We start from the raw sequence: 26,019 nt of genomic DNA, 5'->3' as shown, positions 1-26,019 counted from the left end.
GTGTGCAGGCACGTCAGAGTTTCTGGGAAGACTATCGTTTCTAACCGATTACATGGAGCGCTCAGCGGGAAGCGTCACCAACAATTTCACTCTGGAAGGTGGTTCTAAAATGTGTCGTCTCCAAAGCGCAGAAACGCCATCGCCGTCTTAACGGGAGGCACTAACGATAAAATAATTCCCCGTTTCCATAGGAAACCGTCCTCGTGTAAAGTGCCCCGAACTCTTCACTTTAAGTCCAGTGTAATTTGTTTAAAAAAAAATTACATCTTACAACCCCACATGCCTCACATGAATCTACACAGACATGTCAGAGTCTTTGTTGTCACCTCAACCCGCGCTCGTCCCTCCCACAGTAACGGGAACACGGCGGTGTAGGAGCCGTTCAGGTGGTCCTCCACTCGCCCGGCCACGCCCGCGCCGAGCGCCCGGTCGTGCAGACGGGCGACTAGGACGTCTCCCCCGAAGCTCTTGGGACGCCCCTGGATGTCCCGCATCAGGATCCGAGCCTCCAGGTGATCGCCCACACGCCGCCGCCGCCGCCCCCCGCCCCTTGCTGGCAGGACTGTGAAGGTGCTGTGGGCGGGGTTGCTGGTCCGTTTCATGGAAAAATGGGCTGGCAAGAGTGGAGTTTCAGGCCAAGCGATGGATTCCAGCAGGAGGCGCTCTTCCAGAACATCCTCAGGCGTACGGTGCTGGTAACGGCAGTAGTTGAGCTGGCGGAGCGGGACGGGGTAAATTCTGATGATGGTGCCGTTGGTTTTATTCCGAGACTGGAAGGGGGTTGAAAGGTAGGGAAGGGTGAAAAATGTTGATGAAAAGACTGTTAGTTGATGGTTTGAGGCTGAGGTAAAAGGATTCTTAAACAAGGGCAAATTCGGCCCAGGACCACATGCGTATATACAGAATACACCACATGACAGGTTATCAAAAAAGAAGACACATTATCAAACTGTCACAGTAATCAAGAGAAGTGAAGCAAAGACAAATCTTGCACTGTTTCAAGACATCTCAGCCTTCAAGGCTAACATTGCATAGGGAGGAGCTCTGTACCCCTGCATCTCATGCCATAGGACCTGCTTCAGCAATGACGTAACAAAGGCCGATTGAGAGCAAAACTGAGAAAGGCTACAATTTTTTCCCTCAATCAATTGATGACATCATCACTGATGGCATCACTGATGACATCATCACTGTCACTGAGGACATCATCAGTGCTATCCATTATCCGTTCCTGACTGAATGAATGACTCACCCCAAAATGCCCTCTTGACCACGCGCTTGCTGCGCACGTGGTAAAGATGAAGGGGCAACAAGTAAGATTTTAACTGCACAAAACAAGCAGCCTATTTGCTATAATAATGTTAAGAAATACAAGCACTCAAAAGCAATAAATGAACACAAATATCGGCTTGGTTTAGCAGCTATTCAAATGCAACGTGTTTCAAGCTTTGCGCTCTTCCTCAGGCACAGTGTTGCCAGATGGCAAATGTTGAATTATCGTACCAGAGGGTCAAAATTATCGTTTTTGGAGTGAAATTATAAAAGCTTGGCTGGGCTATCGACACAAATCTCTTCCCCAGGATGTGAAGTGTTGATCCCTGGATGCAGGGAGCGGGGGTATATTGATACATTTGGACGCTAGGTTTCAATTGAAAAAGAATCAAGAACCTTCAAGGCTATTTCAAAAACCTCTAGGCATTAATTTTCTCAAATTTTCAAGGATTTTCAAGGCCTGTGGAAACTGTCAAGGACACAGACTGTTGATAGAAAACACTGGATTGTCAAAACAGACATTTTTTAACCTTTACTCTTGAGAACATTTTAAATCAGACACTTTTTCCGACAGCGCTGGCAGCAGGTCAGGCCGGGGGTCAGAAGATGGCAAAGTCAGGACACTCAGTCAGCCATATATGTTTAGTTAAGGGGCGGGCATTGGGAAAAGGGGCCGTAGCTAGGGATAGGTAGGTCGCTTTAGAATACAGCCCGTGCCCCTGTAGTTACCCTGTAATTACAAAGTGGGAGGGAATTAACGCTGCTTTAGAATATAGCCCGCGCACCTCTAGTTACCCTGTAATTACATGTAACTAGGAGCGAATGAACATCGCTTTAGAATACAGCCCCGCACCCCTGTAGTTACCCTGTATACTAGGTACCCAATAGTTACAGAATAACTACAGTATAAGTTCTCCTAAATTGAAATAAAATTGAAATGATTATTTCTCATAGGTCATACGTACCCTGTAACAATAGAATAGGTAGGCCTACCCAGTAGTTGGAAAAAAAATATACGGTATATAACAGAATAGGTACCCAGTAGTTGCAGAAATAGGTATGGTATAAGTTCTTTATGAGTCCCCCTTTATTACCCCCTTATTCCATAAACTCAGATTTTGTTCCCCTGTAGCCTACTTAACCTGTAAATTGCGGGCTCTATTGTAAAGCGTCACCCAATCTAACTGTGCTGCCTGGCCAAAGTCCTTGAAGTTTTAGCAAACGAGCAACTCCGTTTATTTTTAGACACATACAATATCCTTCAGTCACATCAATCAGGGGTTCAGACCGAGACACAGTACTGTTACCGGCACATCCCTTGTTGTAAACAATATATTGAAAAGCCTTGATGATCGTCAGCACTGTGCGGCTCTTTTTGTCGACCTTTCAAAAGCATTTGATACAGTAGACCACAACATTTTGAAGAAACTGTCCTCCATCAGGCTGGACAACCTCTCAGTCAGGTGGTTTTCGAGCTACCTGTCCGGGAGGAGACAAACAGTTACTCTTGACGACACACGATCTGGGTCTTTGTCTGTTGGTAAGGGGATCCCCCAAGGATCAATTTATTATGGTCCCACATTATTCACTCTTTATATTAATACTATTTTCTTTCCTTCTGAGCACTGTAATGTCCATTTTTATGCTGACGACACAGTTTTGTATTGAGGTCACTTGCACGTGACCTCCCAAGTTTATCTGTCAGTTCAGATGCCGAGGTGCCACCTGCCCAGGCCAGATTTGATCCGGCGACGTCCGAGGGGTGATTTGACAGTTTGTAAATAGCAACAGCTTTATCCACTGTGCTACATCCCCTTTTAGCACCTTGACCAGAACCTTCTTAACAGTTGAAGTGATCCTCTAACCAAGAGAAGCTCAAACTGTGTTCTCACCTCCAGCAGGGGGATGTGGCGCAGCAGGAAGTAGAGGACGTTCACCGACAGGAGGAGGAAGATGGCGGCATAGTTGGGACGGCACACGCAGACGTCCCTCTTTTTACAAGCTTCAGTCTTCATGATCGCCGACTGGTCTTCACTCAGTCCCTCTGATGTATAGGTGAAAAAAATTAAGGGAAAAGGTTCAACTTTGATATGGTGTTTTAATTTCAAGAAATGCAATTATATCTGAAATCTTGAAATCTCTTGGAAGTCTTGTTTGTGTAAAACTGTATGAAATGTCCATCACCTGTCTTTCACCTAAACTAAATACAGTCTGACCAATTCCTTGGGTTAATCAAACATCAACTAAAGTCACAAGATCAGGCTATGCCCACTTGTTCTGCTAGTTTTTAAAAGCAACATTTATTTGGATCATTCTGATCCAGATACAAACTTTTGAAGATTAAGAAATCTGGATTACCAGTGAAATGGGGCTACATATCACAATGTAGGCTACTGGCTACTACATCTCCTCATTTACCATGTGATCTTAGGGGATTGCTATCTACCTATGTGTTATATTTTACTTTGTTATATATTACTAATAGTAAGTACTATCATTTTTTGTACCATGTATATTGATTGTTTAGACACTAGGATTTTCTTTTATTTCTGTATTTGATATGTATTATGTACGCACAGGACTCTGTGCGCCCAGGGACTACAGATGCAAATTAGCTCTTAGCTATCTCTGCTGCAATATGTTTATTGTGTACTGTCCCTGCTCAAATAAACAATAAAGATAAAGATAGCTATGTAAAGAACAACAGGTAGAATAGCCAGCATGACGTCACTTCATGTGTTTTTATTTGAAGGGACAGAAAACAACACACCACCAAGCACAATGTCCCTCTCTGTGATGACGTTATATCAGTATGTTTAAGACCCAATAATGGACGCAATTGTTAGAAACTACTTTTGACTGGTTCATCTCTGATGATGTCATTGTTTGACTTTGAGTTAGAAAGAAACACAAAAACATCAAATTAGTCTCACATCTCAATTAAACTAACATGGATGTAGAATAAGAACTACAGTAAAATAAACTCCTCTTACCATAACTGAGTGAATGCAGTCTTCCAATAGTGATCAGCTGAACTTAATCAGGTAAATGAGGGGTGACAAATGGTGAAAACCAGATCCAATTAGTGATGAGCGAAGGAGGGGAAAGGAAGTGAGGTTGGTGAGGACAGGAAGTGAATAATTCACAGAAAATAGGGATATTACTACACAGCTGTTTGGGGGATTATTCTATGTCTACTTTATCAAATGTGTTACTTGATTTCAGAATGTTTGATCCAATCCGATAAGATGACTTCTGAACAACTGGACCCAGCTGGTGCCAGCGATATTTTCTACCTTTTTTTTTGCCTTGGAATTGGGCCACGTCTGATAGGCGAGTGCTTTTACCTCTACACTACCCGGATGCTTATTATCTACTTTTAAGAAAACTTCAAAGAATACAATGCATTGGCAACATTATAAAACCCCATATTCTACAACAGCATGAGTGAATACTGGATTCTGATTGGCTAGCAACAGTGGTAAATAGGCCAACAATCTACAGTTCGGCTCCAACCGCAGTATCACTCCGCTCCCTGATGAATGAAGAACACCTGTGCTGACTCCTCCCACTGTTAGCCTGTCAGTCTACAAATCTCTAACAAGGAAATGTCCGATTTCGTAGTAACGTTTGATTTACTGGGTGGATTGAGTTTTGAGCAGTGGTTAGATGAAGATGAAGGTGAAGTGAACAAAGAACGACATGGTGAAATTGGGGAGAGAGAACTGGCTGAGCTTGAGTTGTCACGGAGTGAACCTGGGACTGTCAATGGAACTATATTCTGTGGCGGAAGGATAAATGTATTCTGAAACCAGTAATGATTGTAAATAAATGAATTGAATGTTACAATTGTGTATTTTTTATATTATGTGGTAGCTATTGTAGAAAAGAATTCGCCTCGTGCCACAACCCTGTACCAGTGGTAAATGTGGCCACAACCCCCTTCCTCTCGTGGTAAATTTCTTAATTATTTTGTTATTGGTACTGACTGCATCAAGGCTGTATCCATTTATCAATACAAGAGACACTATTTTGGGTATTAGCTCTATAATAAAACATTGTGTCTATTAGAGATTAGTCAAACTCCCCCCCACCCCCCGATACTGAGCTAAAACAATATCTCTTCTAAATGGGTCTAAAGCAGACCTTCCTATCTACACAATTCATCCAGTTAATTAATGCACTTTCATGACAAACAAGTACCAGATCTTTTATTGCAAATATTGACAAACTATTACACACATACTGTATGCTACCAATTACGGTATATCAAAACACACACCACACAGATTCTGTATAGATTAAGAAATGATATCAAAGGCAGCCATCTTAAAGGGATCATTTTTGTACTGATACTGCTTGAATTCATTAGACTCATCACATACTTTTTTAGCTGCGACCAGCAGTCACTTTGTTTGTCCAAAAAAGGTTCACCACACTTGGCAGTATTGGACCCCTGCACTTTTTGAAGTCCAAAAACTAAAGCTATGTTTTAAAAAAAACGGAACGGCAGGCACTTCTTGGGCCTGAGAATGTGGGCCTGTACAAAATGTGTCCCCTCCACCTTTGAAATCAAAGCTATGTTCTTGCATTGTAGCCTAAATGTTCAGAGCAGCAACGGTTTCAATGAGCTTCTGTGCTGTGTCGAATAGCCGTAGTGTTTTGTGTTTTGGTGTCGCACGGCTTAATGATATATGCTCCCGGGACTACAGCAACCCGGTTGGAGCCCCGTCGCCACTTTGGCAGACGCCTATATACAAAGCGAGGTACACATGACATGAGAGTTTAATACAACACAAGTAAGGATCTAGTCAGGAGAGAACAAGTGCCATTTTTTTCTTTATTTTTTATTTTTAATTCCGCCACACAGCTATTTTACTGCATGTGGACAGATGTAGGACAAGATAACGTTGATCATGTTCTTGATGATGGGGGGTGGAGGGTGGATGTTGTGGGGCAGGTGGTGGGCGAGTGTCATGTCCCAGGCATCCACCAGGTGGACATTCAAGCCTTTGAACATGGCCCGGAGCACCTTGTCGTGCTGCAGTAGGTACCAATTGCTGGTGATCAGTGCCCCGTTCCCCGTATAGCTCATCAGGCCTCCGGTCCGAATGACCACCAGCGTTCCGGGAGCCCGGTCCAGCAGCCGCCGCACAGCCCTGCGGATGCCCTGCAGCCGCCAGAGGTACACCTCGATGGGGAAAGAGCTGAAGTGGGCCCAGATGCCGAAGACCACGACGGTGTGGCTGCCTCCAGCCAGGTTGTCCAGCTCATTGGCGATGTAGCGCAAGTCGCAGATAGGGACGTTTTTGGACCGGATCGGAACGCTGTGTAAGCGCCACTTCACCATGATGTTGCGCTTGTTGTCGATGGCCATGAGTGGTCCGGACTTCTTCGAGCTGACATGCAGGTCAAACTCCTTCAGGTCTAACACAGAAAAAAGAAACAAGACAGAGTCTAATAACGGCGTGGCTTCCATGCTGTAGTTGGATGCACTGTGGATGCAGGGAAATATGTGGTTGGCTCGTTGTTAGCGCTGCAGACCGGTTTGATTCATAGTTACCAACTAGTATAGTTAGCAACTACTCTCACACTACTGTCAAAACAACACTGAATGACTGAAACACGAGCTATCTGTACAAGCAACACGTTCTCACTCTGAGTACATAGCATATTGACGCTTTGTCCCGTCCCTTGTGTGTCACTTGTTACTAACATGGTACCCTTGAGCGACCCATGAAACGACTTGGGCTTTCCGACTAAACTCAATGCAAACCCATGGAAGTCATCTTTGATGCTTATGGCAACTGCTCCCCCATTAGCCTAACTGCTCCCCCATTAGTCAACTGCTCCCCCATTAGGGTCTGGGGGGAGGTTAGGTTTAGGCGTGGGGGGTGGGAGAGTTATAGGTTTAGGGTTAGGGTCTTGGGGAGGTTAGGTTTAGGCATGGGGGGGTGGGAGAGGTTAGGGTTAGGGTCTGGGGGAGGTTAGGTTTAGGCATGGGGGGTGGGAGAGGTTAGGTTTAGGGTTAGGGTCTGGGAGAGGTTAGCTCCTCCAGACCCTAATGGGGACTGCCCCCTAGTCCGATACCTCACGAGTCCGATACCTCACGAGTCCGACACCTCATGGTTTTGGGTTAGGGTCTGGGGGAGGTTAGGTTTAGGCGTGGGGGTGGGAGAGGTTAGGTTTTGGGTTAGGGTCTGGGGGAGGTTAGGTTTAGGCGTGGGGGTGGGAGAGGTTAGGTTTTGGGTTAGGGTCTGGCGGAAGTTAGCCTCTTTTTTCGGACTCGTGAGGTGTCGGACTCGTGAGGTATCGGACTCGTGCCATGGCACCACCCTAATGGGGGAGCAGTTAGGCTAATGGGGGAGCAGTTGCCATAAGCGTCAAAGATGACTTCCATGGGTTTACATTGAGTTTAGTCGGAAAGCCCAAGTCGTTTCATGGGTCGCTCAAGGGTACCATGTTAGTAACAAGCGACGCACAAGGGACGGGACAAAGCGTCAATATGCTACGCGCTCGGAGTGAGAACGGGTTGCAAGTCATGCTAATGCCAATGGTAAAATGAGTTTTCAAATCTGTTGCTTGGTTGTTGAGAAAATTGTGTTTTACATCTAGCAAACTTGCTATGTGAGTTAAACAGGAGATAGCCTGTGTTGCTAGCTAGTGGGTAGTGTCTAACTTAACCTGCGTTGCACAGTGACTGCCTTGCAATAGAAAGAACTGGTGCCGGTCACTGTGTCCTGCCAGATTTCAGTGTGCCGGGCAAATGGGAAATTCTGGTCAAATATTATATCTGTGTTTTTTTAGCTTAAAAACAATTGATAGCAGGGTATAGCCTATAAAGAACATAATCATGGCATGTAGCCTACATGGTAACACTTTACTTGGATAGTCCGTCTACAGATAGTCTACAGCAGGGATGTCAGAGATACGGCCCGCGGGCCGGATACGGCCCGCGGGCAGGTTTCATCCGGCCCGCGAGATGTTTTGGAATATTTTTTTTTATTTTTTATTTTTTATTATTATTATTATTAAATTCGCACCCCATTATCATGAACTACGTGTCGTGTGGCTAATAAGCAAGCTAAGAGTTCATTCATAAGTTAATTAACCTGCACTACAAGGAAGTATGTCAGTAGGTCATCAGGTGTAAACAAAGCCGCCATGATGCCACGCTGGAATTGAATCGCGCATTCAGCTACCTACCAAAAAACAAAAGAATCAACAAGATCAGGCGCGGACTGCATAATCCGGCACGTCGGGCAAATGCCCGGTGGCCTGGCCTGGCCTGGCCTGGCCTGGCCTGCAAAAAAAAAAAAAAAAAAAAAAATCGTGCCCGCAGTCAGGCCACTCACTGAACCAGGGATCGCGGACCGCCCGGGCCACCCGGGCCGCGGCCCGGGTACTTTTCAGTTCCCAATTTTTTTTTATTTTTTTTTTATTTATTTTTTTTAGATTTTTTTTTTACAATTAAACCTCATTTACTTATTACACTCGACTGGTTGTTTTTCAGATGTGATGTGAATCTAAAGTGAACTAAACAAGTCAGATCCACTATAAATGTTTTTCAGTAGATGCTGTGATGTAGCCACAAGAAAGGTGCAATATTAATGTTTTTCAGGAGATGGCGATGTTGCTAGCTATAGGTTCTAAACAAGAAATGTGGTTCAAATGTTTACAGTAGTTTTCCTTTCTTGCTGCACTACAATGTTACAATGCTGTGAGACAGGCCCGGCATTGGAGGGGGGCCTGACCGGGCCGGGCCCCCCCATTCCCTAAACTGGCCCCCCCATTCAATTTTTTTTTTTTTTTTTGTGTGTGCTAAAAACGTTTTTCCGTTTTAAAGTTTTAAAGTTTAAAACGGAATCTGGCTGTCATTAGGCATTGATTAACTGAATGCTATTGCTAACTGTTACTTTGAACCTCCATTTGCAATGATTCTGGCTGGATATTAATTAACTATTGTAAATTTGTCACAATGAATGCAATTTGTGCACAATGTGTAAATACATTTAATATTAATTGTGTAGGCCTATTTGTAAAGTCACAACACATTAGAGATGTGTGTAGTTCCTCATAGATTTAGCCTCTTCCTTTTGCTCTCAAATGCACCAGTTTGACGAATTTTACTTTAAAATGTACAAAATCTTCTTCCGGGGGAGAATCCCCCCGGACCCCCCTTGGCCCCGCCAAGCTAGGGGCAGGCCCCCTCTGTAATTTGGTTCTGGAGCCGGGCCTGCTGTGAGACGGAGCTAAACACAAAAGATGCAATATTAATAGTTTTTCATGAGATACTCAGTATTTAATATTAATACTAATACTAATAATAGAAAAGGAGAAGATACTGAATAATGACATCACAACAGTATAATCCTAATGTTAATTTAAAATTAAATATTCTTCTAAATATGGATAAAAGTCCAAAAAACATAACATTTTCTTTGGCGCTGCCGAGATTCCATTCCTTACAGCACCCCCTACTTAATAATAGTTCCAGCGCGGCTGCAAAAATATGGTGGCGCATTGTGTCAAGTGTACTGGCTCGGGGAACGGTCCGGCCCCCGGTCCCTTAGGTTTCTGACAATGTGGCCCCCTGAACAATTTAGTTGAATAGCCCTGCTGTAAAACCCAGTCGCCCTCATATTCTGGTTTATTTCAAGAAAAACATTTTGGCTAGTTGAAATTAATTGGCTCGTAACTTTAAAATCTAGCAGCCATATTGGCTGGTGATAAAAAAAAAGTTGAATCTCAAACCCTGCAGTGAGAGCAGGTGGTGACATAGGAGTGAGAAAAGGAGCAAATATATGATTGTTAAGACTGAATACTGAAATCACAACCGTCTAATCCTAATGTTAATTTAAAATGAGATATTCCTATATGAATCTGGCTTCAAACGACCAAAATCTTTATATGATGATAATAATAATAATCAATGATGGTGGTTCACAGACGTGTGTGTGTGAGGGGGGGGGGACACGCCCCCCCGACACGCCCCCCGGCCCCCCCAAGTTCAGATGCGTTCCGCTATCCCTGCACTGAACAGCAGGCCAGGCGCCGCCTACTGGTTTACTAGTGGTTTTATTACTTTATTCAGGGTTAAAGTGGGTGCATCTCATTGTAAAATTGGACTTGGCCCAAATTGGGCTTCAAACGGCCCAAATCGGGCTTCAAACGGCCCAAATCTGGCTTCAAACGGCCCAAATTGAGCTTTAAACGGCCCAAATTTTTCGGACGCCGGCACGCACGTCGGCCCGTATCGGCCTGGCCTGCTTGGTATCTAATGCCCGGCTTGAATTATGATCCCAGTCCGCCCCTGAACAAGATGCTGTCGAAAAAGAGAAAGGTTGACACGGAATGCAGGCAGTTTCAAGAGAAATGGAAAGAGCAGTATTTATTTTGTGAAGTAAATGGGTAAATGAGTCGAATTGATTTGAGTAAAAAAAAAATCCGGCCCCCATGAGGTCTCAGTTGAACAAATCCGGCCCTCTACCTAATATGAGTCTGACACCCCTGGTCTACAGAGTATTAGTAACGTTTCAACAGCTTATTAGTTGACATTCAACAATTCATCAAATCAACTTCATCTGTAGATGTTTAACAGATGATCTATAGAGTATATATGACAATTCATGAACATAGTCTACAGAGTATTAGTAACATTTCAACAGCGTATTAGTTGACATTCAACAATTCATCAATTCAGCTTCATCTGTAGATGTGTAACAGATGATCTATAGAGTATTATGTCACACTTCATAGAGTAGGCTATATGTGACAATTCATGAACATAGTCTACAGAGTAGGCCTATTAGTAACGTTTCAACAGCTTATTAGTTGACAGTCAACAATTCATCAATTCAGCTTCATCTGTAGATGTTTAACAGATGATCTATAGAGTATTTTGTGACACTTCATGAACATAGTCTACAGAGTATTAGTAACGTTTCAACAGCTTATTCGTTGAAATTCATCAATTCAGCTTCGTCTGTAGATGTTTAACAGATGATCTATAGAGTATATGTAACAATCCTGTTTCTTCTGTGTTGTAGATTCTTCTCCTCTGGGCATCGCCACCCCTTCCTCACCTGCCTGGACATCTGTCAGCTGTCTGTCAGCCCGTCTGACTGCTCGGCCTGGATCACAAACACCGCATGGCTTCCAGCTCCCATCCATCTTATCATTTACATCCCCTTGACCACCATCGTTTTGCAAATAAACCTTTTACTCTATATTACTATATTACTCTATAGAGTAATAACAGTCCATGAACATATTCTCAGAATACATTAGTTGAACTTGAATCACTCACTGAACAAACCATGAGTGGAGTACGAGTATTGCCTTGTCCATGTAGTGCATTCATAAACCCGTTGCTCTTACCACAGAATTTCAACTACATCATGTAAACGTTACGTTGACCATCACTTGCATAACCACTAAACATCTGTACATTTTCATTTGGACTATCCAAGTAAAGTGAAAACTAGTTGACAGTCTAGAAATTCACCTACATATATATGGAACTTGATTCTTGCATAACCACTAAACATCTGTACATTTTCATTTGGACTATCCAAGTAAAGTGAAAACTAGTTGACAGTCTACAGGCTATTTATACCCATGCTATTTATGAAAACGTTAACTGTACAGATGACGCAGAGTTACAAAGTTGTACAAAAAGTTTATTTCTCCACACACATACTGTAACTTAAAAAAGATGGACTGATGGATGGATTTAGTCAAAACAAAATGGTATGAGGCCAGCAATACATGCCTTAGGCTATTACACTTAATTATAACACTTAAGTCTTAATTTCACACACCTGCTTAAACAGTGAGGGGACACATCCTAATGATTAGCCTAGTCCCAGGTCATCACTATACTTTTTTGCTTTGGACGAACCGGGTCGTCCAGCAGAACTCCCATGGCAATGAAGAAGAAGAAAGAATTGCTGCCGTTTTACACCCGATAGAGTGACACTTCACACACAATCTTGTGTCTGCTTTTTATTTTATTTTATTTTATTTATTTATTTATTTAAGTTGGCTATTATTTGGATTGTCGTTCAATGTGGATTTGGATTGTTCATGTGCTTTGTTAAGGGTGACAAGTTTCAACGTGTTCTTATTCCCTATGTTGATGATTTGTCTAGTTCCCTCGGCGTGACTATGCAGATCCTACCCTCTCCGGGGTTCCTCTGCCTTTCCGACGCCCTGCCACTCCGAACGTTAACTTCCATTATTCGGACTGGCGGTCGTTCACCTTAGAAGCCGCAATGCCGACCTTAGGTTTAGGCGTGGGGGTGGGAGAGGTTAGGTTTTGGGTTAGGGTCTGGGGGAGGTTAGGTTTAGGCATGGGGGGAGGTTAGGTTTGGCGTTGGGTCTGGGAGAGGTTAGTGAAAAACGGGGAATATAGACCCCCTTTCTGAGTGCCGATATTTCGGAGTGGCAGCACGTCGGAGTGGCAGCATGTAACCACCTTCTCCCTGCCCACTGGCTGGCCTGCAAGGTAATGCGAGGCTGGTCGACATCGTTTCCTAGTTGAAAAGGCTGTCAAATTTCCTGGATAAGGTTAGGGAAGTAAAACAACTTGGTTGGGTTTAGGCAAGCAAAACAACTTGGTTAAGGTTAGGCAACTAAAGGGTTATGGTTGCCTAAACCCAACCAAGTTGTTTTACTTGCCTAACCTTAGCCAGGTTGTTTGGCTTAAACACTGTTAAAACGGGGTTAAAATCTAGACACGTCTGGGCTCAAACCAGCTCTCTACGAAGACAAAGTTGGAAGTCAGTAATGCTTCAGGTCCACCAATCCCACCCCTTCCCCCTACCGTGCTGCTGGCTTACTTGAATGTTGCACTGTGCTGTGGTGTGGTGCGGCTTTCAGCCATTGTGGGAGTTCTGCTGGACGACCCGGTTTGTCCAAAGCAAAAAAGTATAGTGATGACCTGGGACTAGGCTAATCATTAGGATGTGTCCCCTCACTGTTTAAGCAGGTGTGTGAAATTAAGACTTAAGTGTTATAATTAAGTGTAATAGCCTAAGGCATGTATTGCTGGCCTCATACCATTTTGTTTTGATTAAATCCATCCATCAGTCCATCTTTTTTAAGTTACAGTATGTGTGTGGAGAAATAAACTTTTTGTACAACTTTGTAACTCTGCGTCATCTGTACAGTTAACGTTTTCATAAATAGCATGGGTATAAATAGCCTGTAGACTGTCAACTAGTTTTCACTTTACTTGGATAGTCCAAATGAAAATGTACAGATGTTTAGTGGTTATGCAAGAATCAAGTTCCATATATATGTAGGTGAATTTCTAGACTGTCAACTAGTTTTCACTTTACTTGGATAGTCCAAATGAAAATGTACAGATGTTTAGTGGTTATGCAAGTGATGGTCAACGTAACGTTTACATGATGTAGTTGAAATTCTGTGGTAAGAGCAACGGGTTTATGAATGCACTACATGGACAAGGCAATACTCGTACTCCACTCATGGTTTGTTCAGTGAGTGATTCAAGTTCAACTAATGTATTCTGAGAATATGTTCATGGACTGTTATTACTCTATAGAGTAATATAGTAATATAGAGTAAAAGGTTTATTTGCAAAACGATGGTGGTCAAGGGGATGTAAATGATAAGATGGATGGGAGCTGGAAGCCATGCGGTGTTTGTGATCCAGGCCGAGCAGTCAGACGGGCTGACAGACAGCTGACAGATGTCCAGGCAGGTGAGGAAGGGGTGGCGATGCCCAGAGGAGAAGAATCTACAACACAGAAGAAACAGGATTGTTACATATACTCTATAGATCATCTGTTAAACATCTACAGACGAAGCTGAATTGATGAATTTCAACGAATAAGCTGTTGAAACGTTACTAATACTCTGTAGACTATGTTCATGAATTGTCACAAAATACTCTATAGATCATCTGTTAAACATCTACAGATGAAGCTGAATTGATGAATTGTTGACTGTCAACTAATAAGCTGTTGAAACGTTACTAATAGGCCTACTCTGTAGACTATGTTCATGAATTGTCACATATAGCCTACTCTATGAAGTGTGACATAATACTCTATATATCATCTGTTACACATCTACAGATGAAGCTGAATTGATGAATTGTTGAATGTCAACTAATACGCTGTTGAAATGTTACTAATACTCTGTAGACTATGTTCATGAATTGTCATATATACTCTATAGATCATCTGTTAAACATCTACAGATGAAGTTGAATTGACCAATTGTTGAATGTCAACTAATAAGCTGTTGAAACGTTACTAATACTCTGTAGACTATCTGTAGACGGACTATCCAAGTAAAGTGTTACCATACATTATATTAATTCCAAAAAAGTCCCCTCAATTGTAGACAGTAGACACGTGCATAGAGCGTCTGTATAAACACAAATAATTTCCTACAGCTTTAAGCTAGCCTGGGTAAACCCATCCCCCACGTGACCTGCTCTCAGACCTGCTCTCAGTCACTAGGGTCTGGAATCCCACCTATGGTAATCGATTTCTAGCGGTTGTTGCGCCCCCCCCCCCCCCCCCCCCGATAGACCACTCCATTACGCAACCGTCATCCAACCAGCTTAGTGCACAGAGCACATGCGCAGTGCAGCAGATGGCGTCATCACTCTGCGACCTTTGTTGTTAGCACGCCAGTACCTACAATTTCATTCACTAGGCTACTGCTAGCTAACGACCACAACAGCAGCGCGATGGCTAGCACCAATGTGAACGATTTTTGCAGGTTGTGTAAGAGGAACCTTCGTTCTAAAGGCAAGTTGGGCAGCTGCAAACCACTCGAGAAGGGGGTATTTCTACGCCTGGAGAGGGTTGGTGTGAAACTACACCAACAGGAGAGCAAATCATGTCGGATTTGCCAAACGTGTTCCAATTTCATTTCAAGAGCAGAGGAAACATTGAATACTCTCCAGAAATGGAAACGGAGTGAAGAATCAAGCTCAGAACAACCAACGCTGGTAGCAACGCCAATAAAACCACAGACACTGAACGCAAGAGCCTTTGCCAGTCTGCAGACTTCATCCTCCGGCGCTGTTCGCCTCAGGACTAACGTTGTACCATGGACTGTATACATTCTGTGCTAATAATGCTAGCATGCTAACATCCTTTTCACACACACACACACTGAATATACCGAAATGCTAGATTTGATCATGGACTTAACGCTAATGTTAATCAAAAACGGCCGCAGTCATAACGGTAAGGTGTGTTTGACCTAATTGAAATATTAACATTAATGACCTCACATTTCAGCGTGGTTACAGATAAACCTATTTAACGCTAGCTAGCTACAGTAGATTTTTGGAGGCGTTAATGTGAATGTCATGACCTAGTGAGCGTAGTATTATACTGTATATTATACATAATCCAGATGTAACCTAGCTATAGCTAGACGTTAAGAGGTTAGCGTGAATGCGACTGAGACCTGACATTACTGGCTTGATATCATATTCCAGATGCAACCTAGCTAGATAAGCTCCACACTGCTGTATGAGTAGCTACAATCAAATGTATCAAGCCTTGATATCATATTCCAGATCCAACCTAGCTAGCTAGATGTTAAGAGGTAGGAATATACCGAAATGCTAGACTTGATCGTGGACTTAATGTTAATCAAAAACGGCCACACTCATAACGTTAAGGTGTGTTTGACCTAGCTAGAAATATTAACGTTAATGCCCTCACTTTTCAGCGTGGTTACAGATAAACCTATTTAACGCTAGCTAGCTACAGTAGATTTTTGGAGGCTATAGCGTTAACGTGAATGTCATGACCTAGTGAGCGTAGTGTTATACTGTATTATACATAATCCAGATCATATTCCAGATGCAACCTAGCTAGATGTTAGCTCCACACTGCTGTATGAGTACAATCAAATGTATCAAGCCTTGATATCATATTCCAACGTGAATTCAGCTGAGGGGTTCGCTAGAACGAGACTGTTGCGTTCAATATTTGTACACGTTACTGTGCAGTAGTTAGTGCAGGCTAGTTAATTGTTGAAAGTAAGGTTTTTGAATTCTAAAAGGCTCACAGCACATGTTGTTTCTGACTTGGATTGATTAATCAAAATTTTCAAAATCTTTACTACTGTAGGCCTACTGTCCATTAATAATGACATCAGGTGACAAGCTGAAATGTCAATTCTTATAGCAAATCTAGGTAAATTTCAGACTTTATCGTAGTGTCCTGTCTTGTCTGAAGTGAATACAAGTGACCTATATTTTTCAATCCTGTCTTTGAATAAAAGTTGTACATTGTGTTATACTTGAAAACCATGTCTCTGCTCCCTTATTTGTGTCACAATTACAACACATCTGTATGGTTTATCTGTTGGCATTAAACCGTGGTATTTCCTTGGGTGATATTCCATATTTGTCATTAAACCTAGCTGTTCACATCTGCATTTTCTACAAATTGGGCTAAATTTGCAATGATAAATCAAAGCCACGTGAGATATCACAAGTACTTTTATTAAAAAACAAAATAAAATGCAAAGAGAGGTTTCCTTCTCTAACTATTGGTGCGTTCACAAAATATTTACACAATGAGATTTTTTTTATAAATAATCATCAATAACGTGGATAATGATGATGACATCTGCAGCTGCTGGACGAGACAGAAGAAACTACAAACCGAACAGAGGACATGACTACAGAGAAACTTAACCGACCAGCACTCTGCTTCAATCAATGAATGCTTTATATTTATTGAAATTAAATATGGTGATATCTGGTGGTCTGAAATTACTCTCTCTAGCTACAATATGAAGTTCTGTTGGCTGCCATTAACCTCACAAATCAATCATTGCAGCCGGACTGGTCATTTGGTTCAGCATCAAAATGGGCTGAGAGATTGAGTAGGCTAAATAAACAATACACATGAGAATTACAGTTAACGTTACAGCATTTAATAACGTTAATTTTCGTGTACCCGATGCCAGGATATTTTGTCACTTTGTTTTCATCAAGTTCTCTGGACTTATATACACAAGCTCACAGCGTCCTAACAGGTTAACGTTATAATCTCAGGAGAGATTGAGTAGGCTAAATAAACCATACACATGAGAATTACCGTTAACGTTACAGCATTTAATAACGTTAATTTTCGTGTAGCCGATGCCAGCATATATAGGGTTCTTCGTGGGAAAAATCGTCTTCATCACCAACGGAGCCAGTTGATAGATCAAACTTTTCCCAAACCCAGTCGGGAGAACGGCGAACACATCTTTCCCCCCGAGAAACGCCACTAGTGCACGCTCTTGTTCTGGTTTAATTGCAGTGACTGAGTCTATTTTTGCTAGAACTGAACTGATCGCTGTTCTCACTTGATTTTCATCAACGTAGCTGCTGTTCATAGCCATAGCAAGTAGCTAGCTCGGGAGCTATGCTTTGAAAAGACGAAAAGCTAATGGCTACCAGTGCTTAAGCCGCAGCAGCTGTTACACGTCATTGACAAAGACGCACTCTCTGATTGGCCGATCACGGCAGGACTGATGTTGGCAGTCACGCCGTCACTCATTGACTGCGGGTCTGCGTGGGTCTTTCAATCGCCCCAGAAATCGATTTGAATAGCCCGTTCGCTAGACGCTAGTGACTGGGAACTGAGAGAGCAGGTCACATGGGGGCTGGGTTTACCTAGGCTAGCTTTAAGCCAACATATCAGATAAAATAAAATAGAATACAAACTAATTGAAAATAAACAAAAAATAAACATATTGCTGACTGTCTCATAACATTTTAATTAGTAGCGAAAACCGTGTGTAATATGAACAGACATCCATTTCAAACTCCTCTGCAATCTTCAATTCTTAATGGATTTATTTAATTTAAATGGTCCTTAAATGGAAATTAATGCATCCATGCTACGCAGGGCCGTGCACAGTGTTGTGCATGAACGCGCTAAAAGAGCGCCGTTCATTGAACAGGCTCATAAAAGCGTGAGCTGAGCGGATCCTTTTGCAAACACATGAACGTACAGTGAGCGTTGCTACAGTAACTCCTGTGGGAGTTAACGGTGCTCTTAGGGACTGTTCGTTATTTATCAGGGGGGGGGATGGTACCGGGGTGACTGTTTGTTTTTCCTTGACCCTCCCTGGAGCTACAAAAAAAATCTCTGACCCTCCCTTAGTGACTGGAGCAAAGTGCATGACCCTCCGTCTGCCATAGATAGATTTTATTATATTCACACCAACAGTAGGTAGGAGAAAATAAAAAGCAAATGCTGATCTTTTCCAACGTTAAATAGCGTCCCAATAGCCTTCCCCACTTCCCTCGTCGGGGAGTCACACACGCACGCACACACACGTTGGGCAAGTTACGTTCACTATTACTAGTTACTTTTCATTTGAAAGTAATAAAGTTACTTTACAGTATTACTGTCTGTGTAGAGTAACTCGTTACTTATTACACTAATTTTGCATTACTTTCACCAAAATAACAGCAGCAGAATGACATCGCCCGGAGCCATGCCGAAAAATAATTTCAACCGTCTTGAAGTCAGTGTAAACCAAGCGCATCGATTTGCACAGGGTTGGTTGTGACATGTCACAACCAACATTTCAGGGTGTCCAATTGTCCCTATCAACTTTTAAGCAACCTTATTTGCATTATCTTTGGAGTGCAGTTATATAGGTCATTTAGATTGTCTTCCCATATTTTGCAAGGATAGAATTGACCCGACCATTATCGAGTGAAATTAATTTGCATTATGTTCAAAGTTACATTTACCTCTGTTTTTCACCACTGAATGTGCCAGTCCAATGGGCTATGGGCGTGGTCTCACTGGGCTGGCTGCGGTGAGATCAGCTCAGCACTCCAGCCCAGACGAGGAAATGACAAGAGCGAAGCGAAGTTTTGTGTGGGACCATTTCCAGTTAAAAGACGACATTGTTCATTGCAAGAACTGTGATGCCATTTATAAGTACAACACGGCTAAAGGGCTCATTATACTCGAGCAAGCTCCGTGGGGTGGAGCTCCGCGAGTCTCCACCTCGCGCTGGGGCAGATGCTTTTATACTCAGAAGTGATCAGCATGTTATTGTACAATGGTAATATATAGTGAGAACAGCCCGTGAAAAGTCGCAATGAAACGCTATTATGTGCAGTACTGAGTGCGCTTTCACTCTCAAACGACCGTACATCAGCACATGAATGAATCACCAAACTTATTTTTACTGAAAGCCGTTTCACTTCTCAGCCCTGATAGCCTACTCTGTGCTGCTTTTAATCTCTCTCAATCATGCTGTGAGAGAGCTGAGCAGGTGGTGACATGAAAGTTATTGAGAAAAGGAGAAGATACTGAATAATGACATCACAACAGTATAATCCTAATGTTGATTAAAATGAGATATTCCTCTAAATATGGCTAAAAAAGGTTAAAAAAACTATTTTTTTTCATTTAAAATGAGATATTCCTCTAAATATTGCTAAAAAAGGTTAAAAAAAACCTCAAACCACCGCCTCCCCTCATGCCGTCCTCGACCCTACAGTACCAACTTTGAGACCAAAACGACGCCCTTGGTGTAAACCGTCCAAAATTCTAAATGTTATCCTTTTCCTTTGTATTTTCATCTAGTGGTTATTTGTCTAAAAACACAATTTGATTAGGAAATTATTGTGTCTTTATTTAAATTTGCTTTGATTAAAAAAAAAAAAAAAAAAAAAATGTAACTTGTGTTGACTTAACTGATATAATATTACTGAAATCCTATATTGGTAATAAGTTATATTAGTTATATTATATAAGTTATTGCTAAAAGTAATATATTACATATATTATAATGTTCCTTTTGTAATGCGTTACCCCCAACACTGACTGACTCTCTCTCTCTCTCTCTCTCTCACACACACACACACACACACACACACACACCCCAAAGCGACATGTGATATTAATGGCGTTCTCTTCTCCCAAATATGAACAGGCCTACACAACAGTGCGGTGGCAGCAGTGGCCAGAATATTGGCAGGGCGGCCGTAGGCCAATAGATAAAAAACGTAAAAAAAAACGTACCCTTTGATGGTCGCATGCATGGATGTATTAAAAGAACGGTCGCATGACATTGATGACAACGTTGAGTTGGGCGGGAAAGTATTGGTTTTCCATACCAAATTCTGGTGTAGATCTTTCATCTTGAAAACTACATGGATAAATCCTCACACTATAGCCATATAAAATACTTATGGTTCACAACCCCTCTTTGACCAACTGAATCTTGATAGCTGACATTGAAAGAAATTGCTGTCACGTACGATGTAACATGCAAACGCTATGTGGCTTCATTGCATCAATATCGCTCGGCTGTAGCCCACCTGAAGCCACCATTCCTTTGTTCAATAATGTAAACAAACTTTGTGAGTTCATATTACAATGTTAACGTGAGTTATAACTAAATTATATTAACTGTTTCTCTGACGCCTTGATCGGACTTGTGCAGTGATCCCCACCACACCCCTATAATTAAACATGAGTGGAATTAAATGACATGGGCATTTGCACTGGCATCTGATGTGCAAACTCCGAGATATCCTACTCTTCTTGGGGGTAATGCAGGTAAACCTCGTCAATTTTTTATCACGGGGCTTTTGTTTTAGTCTTGCAAAGTCAGATTTCCGAAAGATCATATAGTGGCTAGCCTATTTTAGACCATAATATTAGGTTATTCATAGTAACGTTATTCCATTGCAAACATCTGCATGCAACACACAAGATTAAGAGTATCCAAACTGCTACAAGAGCTTTACCTGGCAGCACAGAGGTGAGGTGTTCAAACCATTGTCTGACGGTGGAGTCTCCATACATGTGGACCATCTTGTCTCTCAGACACTTGCTGATGACAGTGGGGTTGTTGAACTGGCGAACTGTGGGGCCCCCTAGGGCTCGCCACAAGCCCCGGTAATAATATCCGGGAGGTTCAGGTTTCAAAACGCTGCTGTGCATCTCTAGGTGGCCTGAGAGGAAAACAAACATCTGTGACACATCTGTGATACACATTGAATGGAGGAAATATTAGGCTCAGCCTCTCCTTTTGCACAATCTACCTCTCAAAGTTGATAAACTTCTTTGATGGAACAGACGGACATGCGGCCACAGTGACCTTGAACTTACCTTTGTTCACCAAAATCTAACCAGTTCATCCTCGAGTCCATGTGGACATTTGAGCCAAATTTTAAGAGATTCCCTCAAGCCGTTCTTGAGATATCGTGTTGACGAGCATGAAAATGGCGGTCGTGAGGTCACAGTGACCTTGAACTTTGACCGTCACAATCTAATCAGTTCATCGTTGATTCCAATTCCATTTGAGCCAAATTTGAAGCAATTCTGTCAACGTGTTCCTGAGATATTGCGTTGAGAATCGGACATACGTACGGATATAAACATAATCTATGGACAAAAACATAATGCCTCCGGCCACGGCTATCATCGGGCAGATGCATGAAAATGCTTCGTTATCTTTACAACCATCCACCGAACGTACCAAGCAGGCCTGTACAATCCACATTGTGTAGGTTGCTAGCTTGTTAGCTAGCATTGTTTCACAGCAGCGGAGGCGTTTTAGAGCAGACACATAGGGGGATTTCCCTTCTCTCAACTGAAATGGTCGGCGCCAATGGCAGAGCTTATACCTGCAGCCTGCTTCCTGTGAATCAGACTAGTTGCAAATATATTTGACTAGGAACACGGTTTCAGCACAAAGACCTTCATCAGGTTATCTTCAGTGAAATGGGAGAGATCATCTTATCTTACAGCAGGTTGGGTGGATCCACATGAACCCGGGGATTCTGTCAGAAACATTCTCTACAGAGGGGCGCTTTCTGTGAACTACTAAATTGTTTACTGCTGCTTTAAACCCTATTTTCTACAGTTGCATACAATCATTTGTATCGAGGCCTGTGGCCTTGATTAGTCACTTAATGACATGGCACACAACGGCTGTGTGTGTGTGGGTGGGTGTGGGTGTGTGTGTGTGTGTGTGTGTGTGTGTGTGTGTTTACCTTCCTCCTTTGGCAACACACTGACACTGGCAGACCCTGAAGCATGAATGAAGACATTCATGTTGACTTTACTGAGGAAAGAGACACAACAAAACCTCTTTGAAAACTACAAACAAACATGCCTTATGCATGTGCAAATGCAATAATAATCATCATTATCATCATCATTTTATTTATTTATGTCATGTTTGTTTGTGGGCAGATACATATTCATAGAACATTAATCAAGAAACTGATATCATATTTATAGCCAAAGATAATTTGCAATGTTTGTCCCAGATGTTATTAAAAGCAAATATTAAAAGCAAAATACAATATATACAATAAACAGAGATAGAGAACAGGTATAACATAGAACAGCGAGTTCTCGCACGCACGCACGCGTGCGCGCACACACACACACACACACACACACACACAGACACACACACACACACACACACACACACACACACACACACACACACACACACACACACACACACTTTTTTTGGTGCCCGCAGTCAGGCCACTCACTGAACAGCAGGCCAGGCGCCGCCTACTGGTTTACTAGTGGTTTTATTACTTCATTCAGGGTTAAAGTGGGTGCATCTCATTGTAAAATTGGACTCGGCCCAAATTGGGCTTCAAACGGCCCAAATCTGGCTTCAAACGGCCCAAATCGGGCTCTAAATGACCCAAATTGGGCTTCACTTTACTGAGGAAAGAGACACAACAAAACCTCTTTGAAAACTACAAACAAACATGCCTTATGCATGTGCAAATGCAATAATAATCATCATTATCATCATCATTTTATTTATTTATGTCATGTTTGTTTGTGGGCAGATACATATTCATAGAACATTAATCAAGAAACTGATATCATATTTATAGCCAAAGATAATTTGCAATGTTTGTCCCAGATGTTATTAAAAGCAAATATTTAAAGCAAAATACAATATATACAATAAACAGAGATAGAGAACAGGTATAACATAGAACAGCGAGTTCTCGCGTGCACTCACGCACGCGCGCGCGCACACACACGCACGCACACACACACACACACACACACACACACACACACACACACACACACACACACACACACACACACATTTTTTTTTGGTGCCCGCAGTCAGGCCACTCACTGAACAGCAGGCCAGGCGCCGCCTACTGGTTTACTAGTGGTTTTATTACTTCATTCAGGGTTAAAGTGGGTGCATCTCATTGTAAAATTGGACTCGGCCCAAATTGGGCTTCAAACGGCCCAAATCTGGCTTCAAACGGCCCAAATTGGGCTTCAAACGGCCCAAATCTGGCTTCAAATGACCCAAATTGGGCTTCAAACGGCCCAAATCTGGCTTCAAACGGCCCAAATTGGGCTTCAAACGGCCCAAATTTTTCCCTGGCCCTTCGGACGCCGGCACGCGCGTCGGCCCGTATCGGCCTGGCCTGCTTGGTATCTAATGCCCGGCCTGAATTATTTTCCCAGTCCGCCCCTGCACACACACACAAAAGTGACAAAGTCACTCATGAGTACATGGCTGATTGCTCTTCAGAAACTGCTTTAGTTTGGATTTAAAATTATCCCAATTATGTTAATAATATAATAATTTAAGATGTGTGGGTAATGAATTCCATAGTTTAATCCTCTGGAAAGAGAAAGCGGTTTGTCCAAGGGGGGTTTTGCGATAAGGCACTGTGCAATTCCCTGCAACAGTAGTGGTTGAGCCAAAATCCCCAAGAGGTTTGACCATATCACTGAAAACGCTGATACTGCATGGCTGACACCCACTGATACTGGCTGACAGATTGAAGGAACGTTTCCACATGGACGCAAAATTAATTGCATGGATTCTGAGTTTTCTTATAGGCAGATCGCAGAGGGTAAGAGTGGGAAGTACCAGGTCAGAGGTGCGTTACACCTCTATTGGCACACCACAGGGCAGCGTGCTGTCAACCTTTTTATATATTTTATACACAGATTGTTGTCATAGCAGTTACCCTGGACAGTATATAATTAAATTTGCGGATGATACCGCCGTGGTCAGCCTACTGGGACACGATGAAGTTGAATACGGCCCAGTTCTAAATTACTTTGTCAAATGGTGTGAGGCCTCACATTTGACTCTGAACATAGCCAAGACTAAAGAGGTTCATTTTGACTTTAGACGAGACCCTCCACTATCCACCCCATCCATGATCAAAGGAGAGGAGATTGAGATGGTGACAGAATATAAATACCTTGGTCTGATTATAGATCACAAATTATCTTGGGACCAATGCGTGGATGCTATCTTTAAGAAGGGCCAACAGCGCTTGTATTTCCTTAGGAAATTTAGCTTTTTTAACGTTGATAACAAAATTCTTACTTTTTTATAAGTCTTTTATTGAGAGTATTCTTTGTTATTGTATTGTATGCTGGTACGGACATTCCAAAGTTACTCACAAAAATAAATTGGCAAAGATTGTTAAGATCTGTGGAAAAATCATGGGGCAACAGCAGGCTGACCTGTACCACCTGTACTTGACTAGGCTGACCGTGAAGGCAGACAAGGTCTGCTCAGACAAAACCCATCCACTGTCAGCAGAGTTTCAGCTACTCCCTTCTGGTCGGAGGTACACATACCCCAAGATCAGAACCAACAGAGCGAAACATTCATTTATCCCCATGTCAATCATCCAGCTAAATAAGATGTGAGCTTCAGCGAATCTGAAGTTTTTATTTGTTGTTTTATTGTTATCAGATATGCACTTTAAATATGCAGGGCTGCTAACACGTGCACTTTAAATATGCAGGGCTGCTAACACGTGCACTTTAATACACAGTATTATTGCATATTTTTGTAGTATTTTTGACCACTACAGATGATTTTATGATTTTTATGAGTTGTGTATGTTTGTATTTTAATGTGTCTGTGTCCTCATGTACTGTGCTGTACAACAAATTGCCTCCTTGGAGGACATTAAAGTTTTCTACTACTACTACTACGCAAGGAGCCTGATTATGAATACATTTATGGATACGTTTTATGTTAGCGAATTTAATCAAATTATCAAAACTTAAAATGTTTAATTTCTCGATGACACGGCAATGGTAAAACCTAATTGGCTTCCTTGCTGTCAAGAATTTTTATTGCACAATTGTATATCATCGTCTGATTACAGTCGGACTAGCTTGAGACCATGCAGTTACACAATAACCCAAGTATGAGAAAATCATTGAGTGCATGTAGATATTTGCAGCGTAAAATGGTAGACATTATGGTAGACAGATAAATGGTAATCATTCTAAACAAATATAAGTATGCATTTGCTACTCTGCTCCCCACTTGTATATGTTTCTCAAATTTTAAGAGGAGTGTCTAACATCAAACCAAGGTATTTAACCTCAGAAACCTGGTCAATAGATTGACCATTGATTTTTAGATCTAACTTATTTACTTAATTGTTTATTGTGGATCCCCATTAGTCTACACCAAGGTGAGACTACTCTTCCTGGGGTCCAAATTCATTCACTTCATCTGGTGAGGACTGTCACCTGGACGAGAAACATATTGACAGTTTTCTTAATGTTCAATGTTAGACCATAATTTTTGAGCCATTCTGTTTCCGATTCTAGATGTTCTGTCAATTGTGTAGAAACTGAGGTAGTGGTCCGGCCAGACACATATGTGTCATCTGCATACATCTGGAGACCTGCTCCTGGGCATGATTCTGGAAGTACATTT

At 42.2% G+C, this 26,019-nt stretch overlaps 2 protein-coding genes across 2 annotated transcripts in view; both read right to left on the bottom strand.

The window, feature by feature from the left end:
* The window catches only part of LOC310798869 (NXPE family member 3-like), a gene marked incomplete at both ends in the record, with an annotated part of 31,369 nt that extends 28,082 nt beyond the window's left edge, over positions 1 to 3,287 (bottom strand). The window contains 2 exons of the mRNA XM_083661432.1: positions 327 to 770; positions 3,165 to 3,287. Of these exons, the coding sequence (XP_083517558.1) occupies positions 327 to 770; positions 3,165 to 3,287 (567 nt within the window). The remainder of the gene's footprint in view (positions 1 to 326; positions 771 to 3,164) is intronic.
* Positions 3,288 to 6,142: 2,855 nt separating this feature from the next.
* The window catches only part of LOC310798857 (NXPE family member 3-like), a gene marked incomplete at both ends in the record, with an annotated part of 29,502 nt that continues 9,625 nt past the window's right edge, over positions 6,143 to 26,019 (bottom strand). The window contains 3 exons of the mRNA XM_083661422.1: positions 6,143 to 6,699; positions 21,053 to 21,259; positions 22,304 to 22,374. Of these exons, the coding sequence (XP_083517548.1) occupies positions 6,143 to 6,699; positions 21,053 to 21,259; positions 22,304 to 22,374 (835 nt within the window). The remainder of the gene's footprint in view (positions 6,700 to 21,052; positions 21,260 to 22,303; positions 22,375 to 26,019) is intronic.

The sequence above is a fragment of the Poromitra crassiceps genome, assembly GCF_964638095.1.
Source record: "Poromitra crassiceps genome assembly, chromosome: 2".
NCBI classification, from domain to species: Eukaryota; Metazoa; Chordata; class Actinopteri; order Beryciformes; family Melamphaidae; genus Poromitra; species Poromitra crassiceps.
The sequence above is the reverse complement of the archived record's forward strand: the minus strand, read 5'-3'. Positions and strand labels throughout refer to the sequence as shown.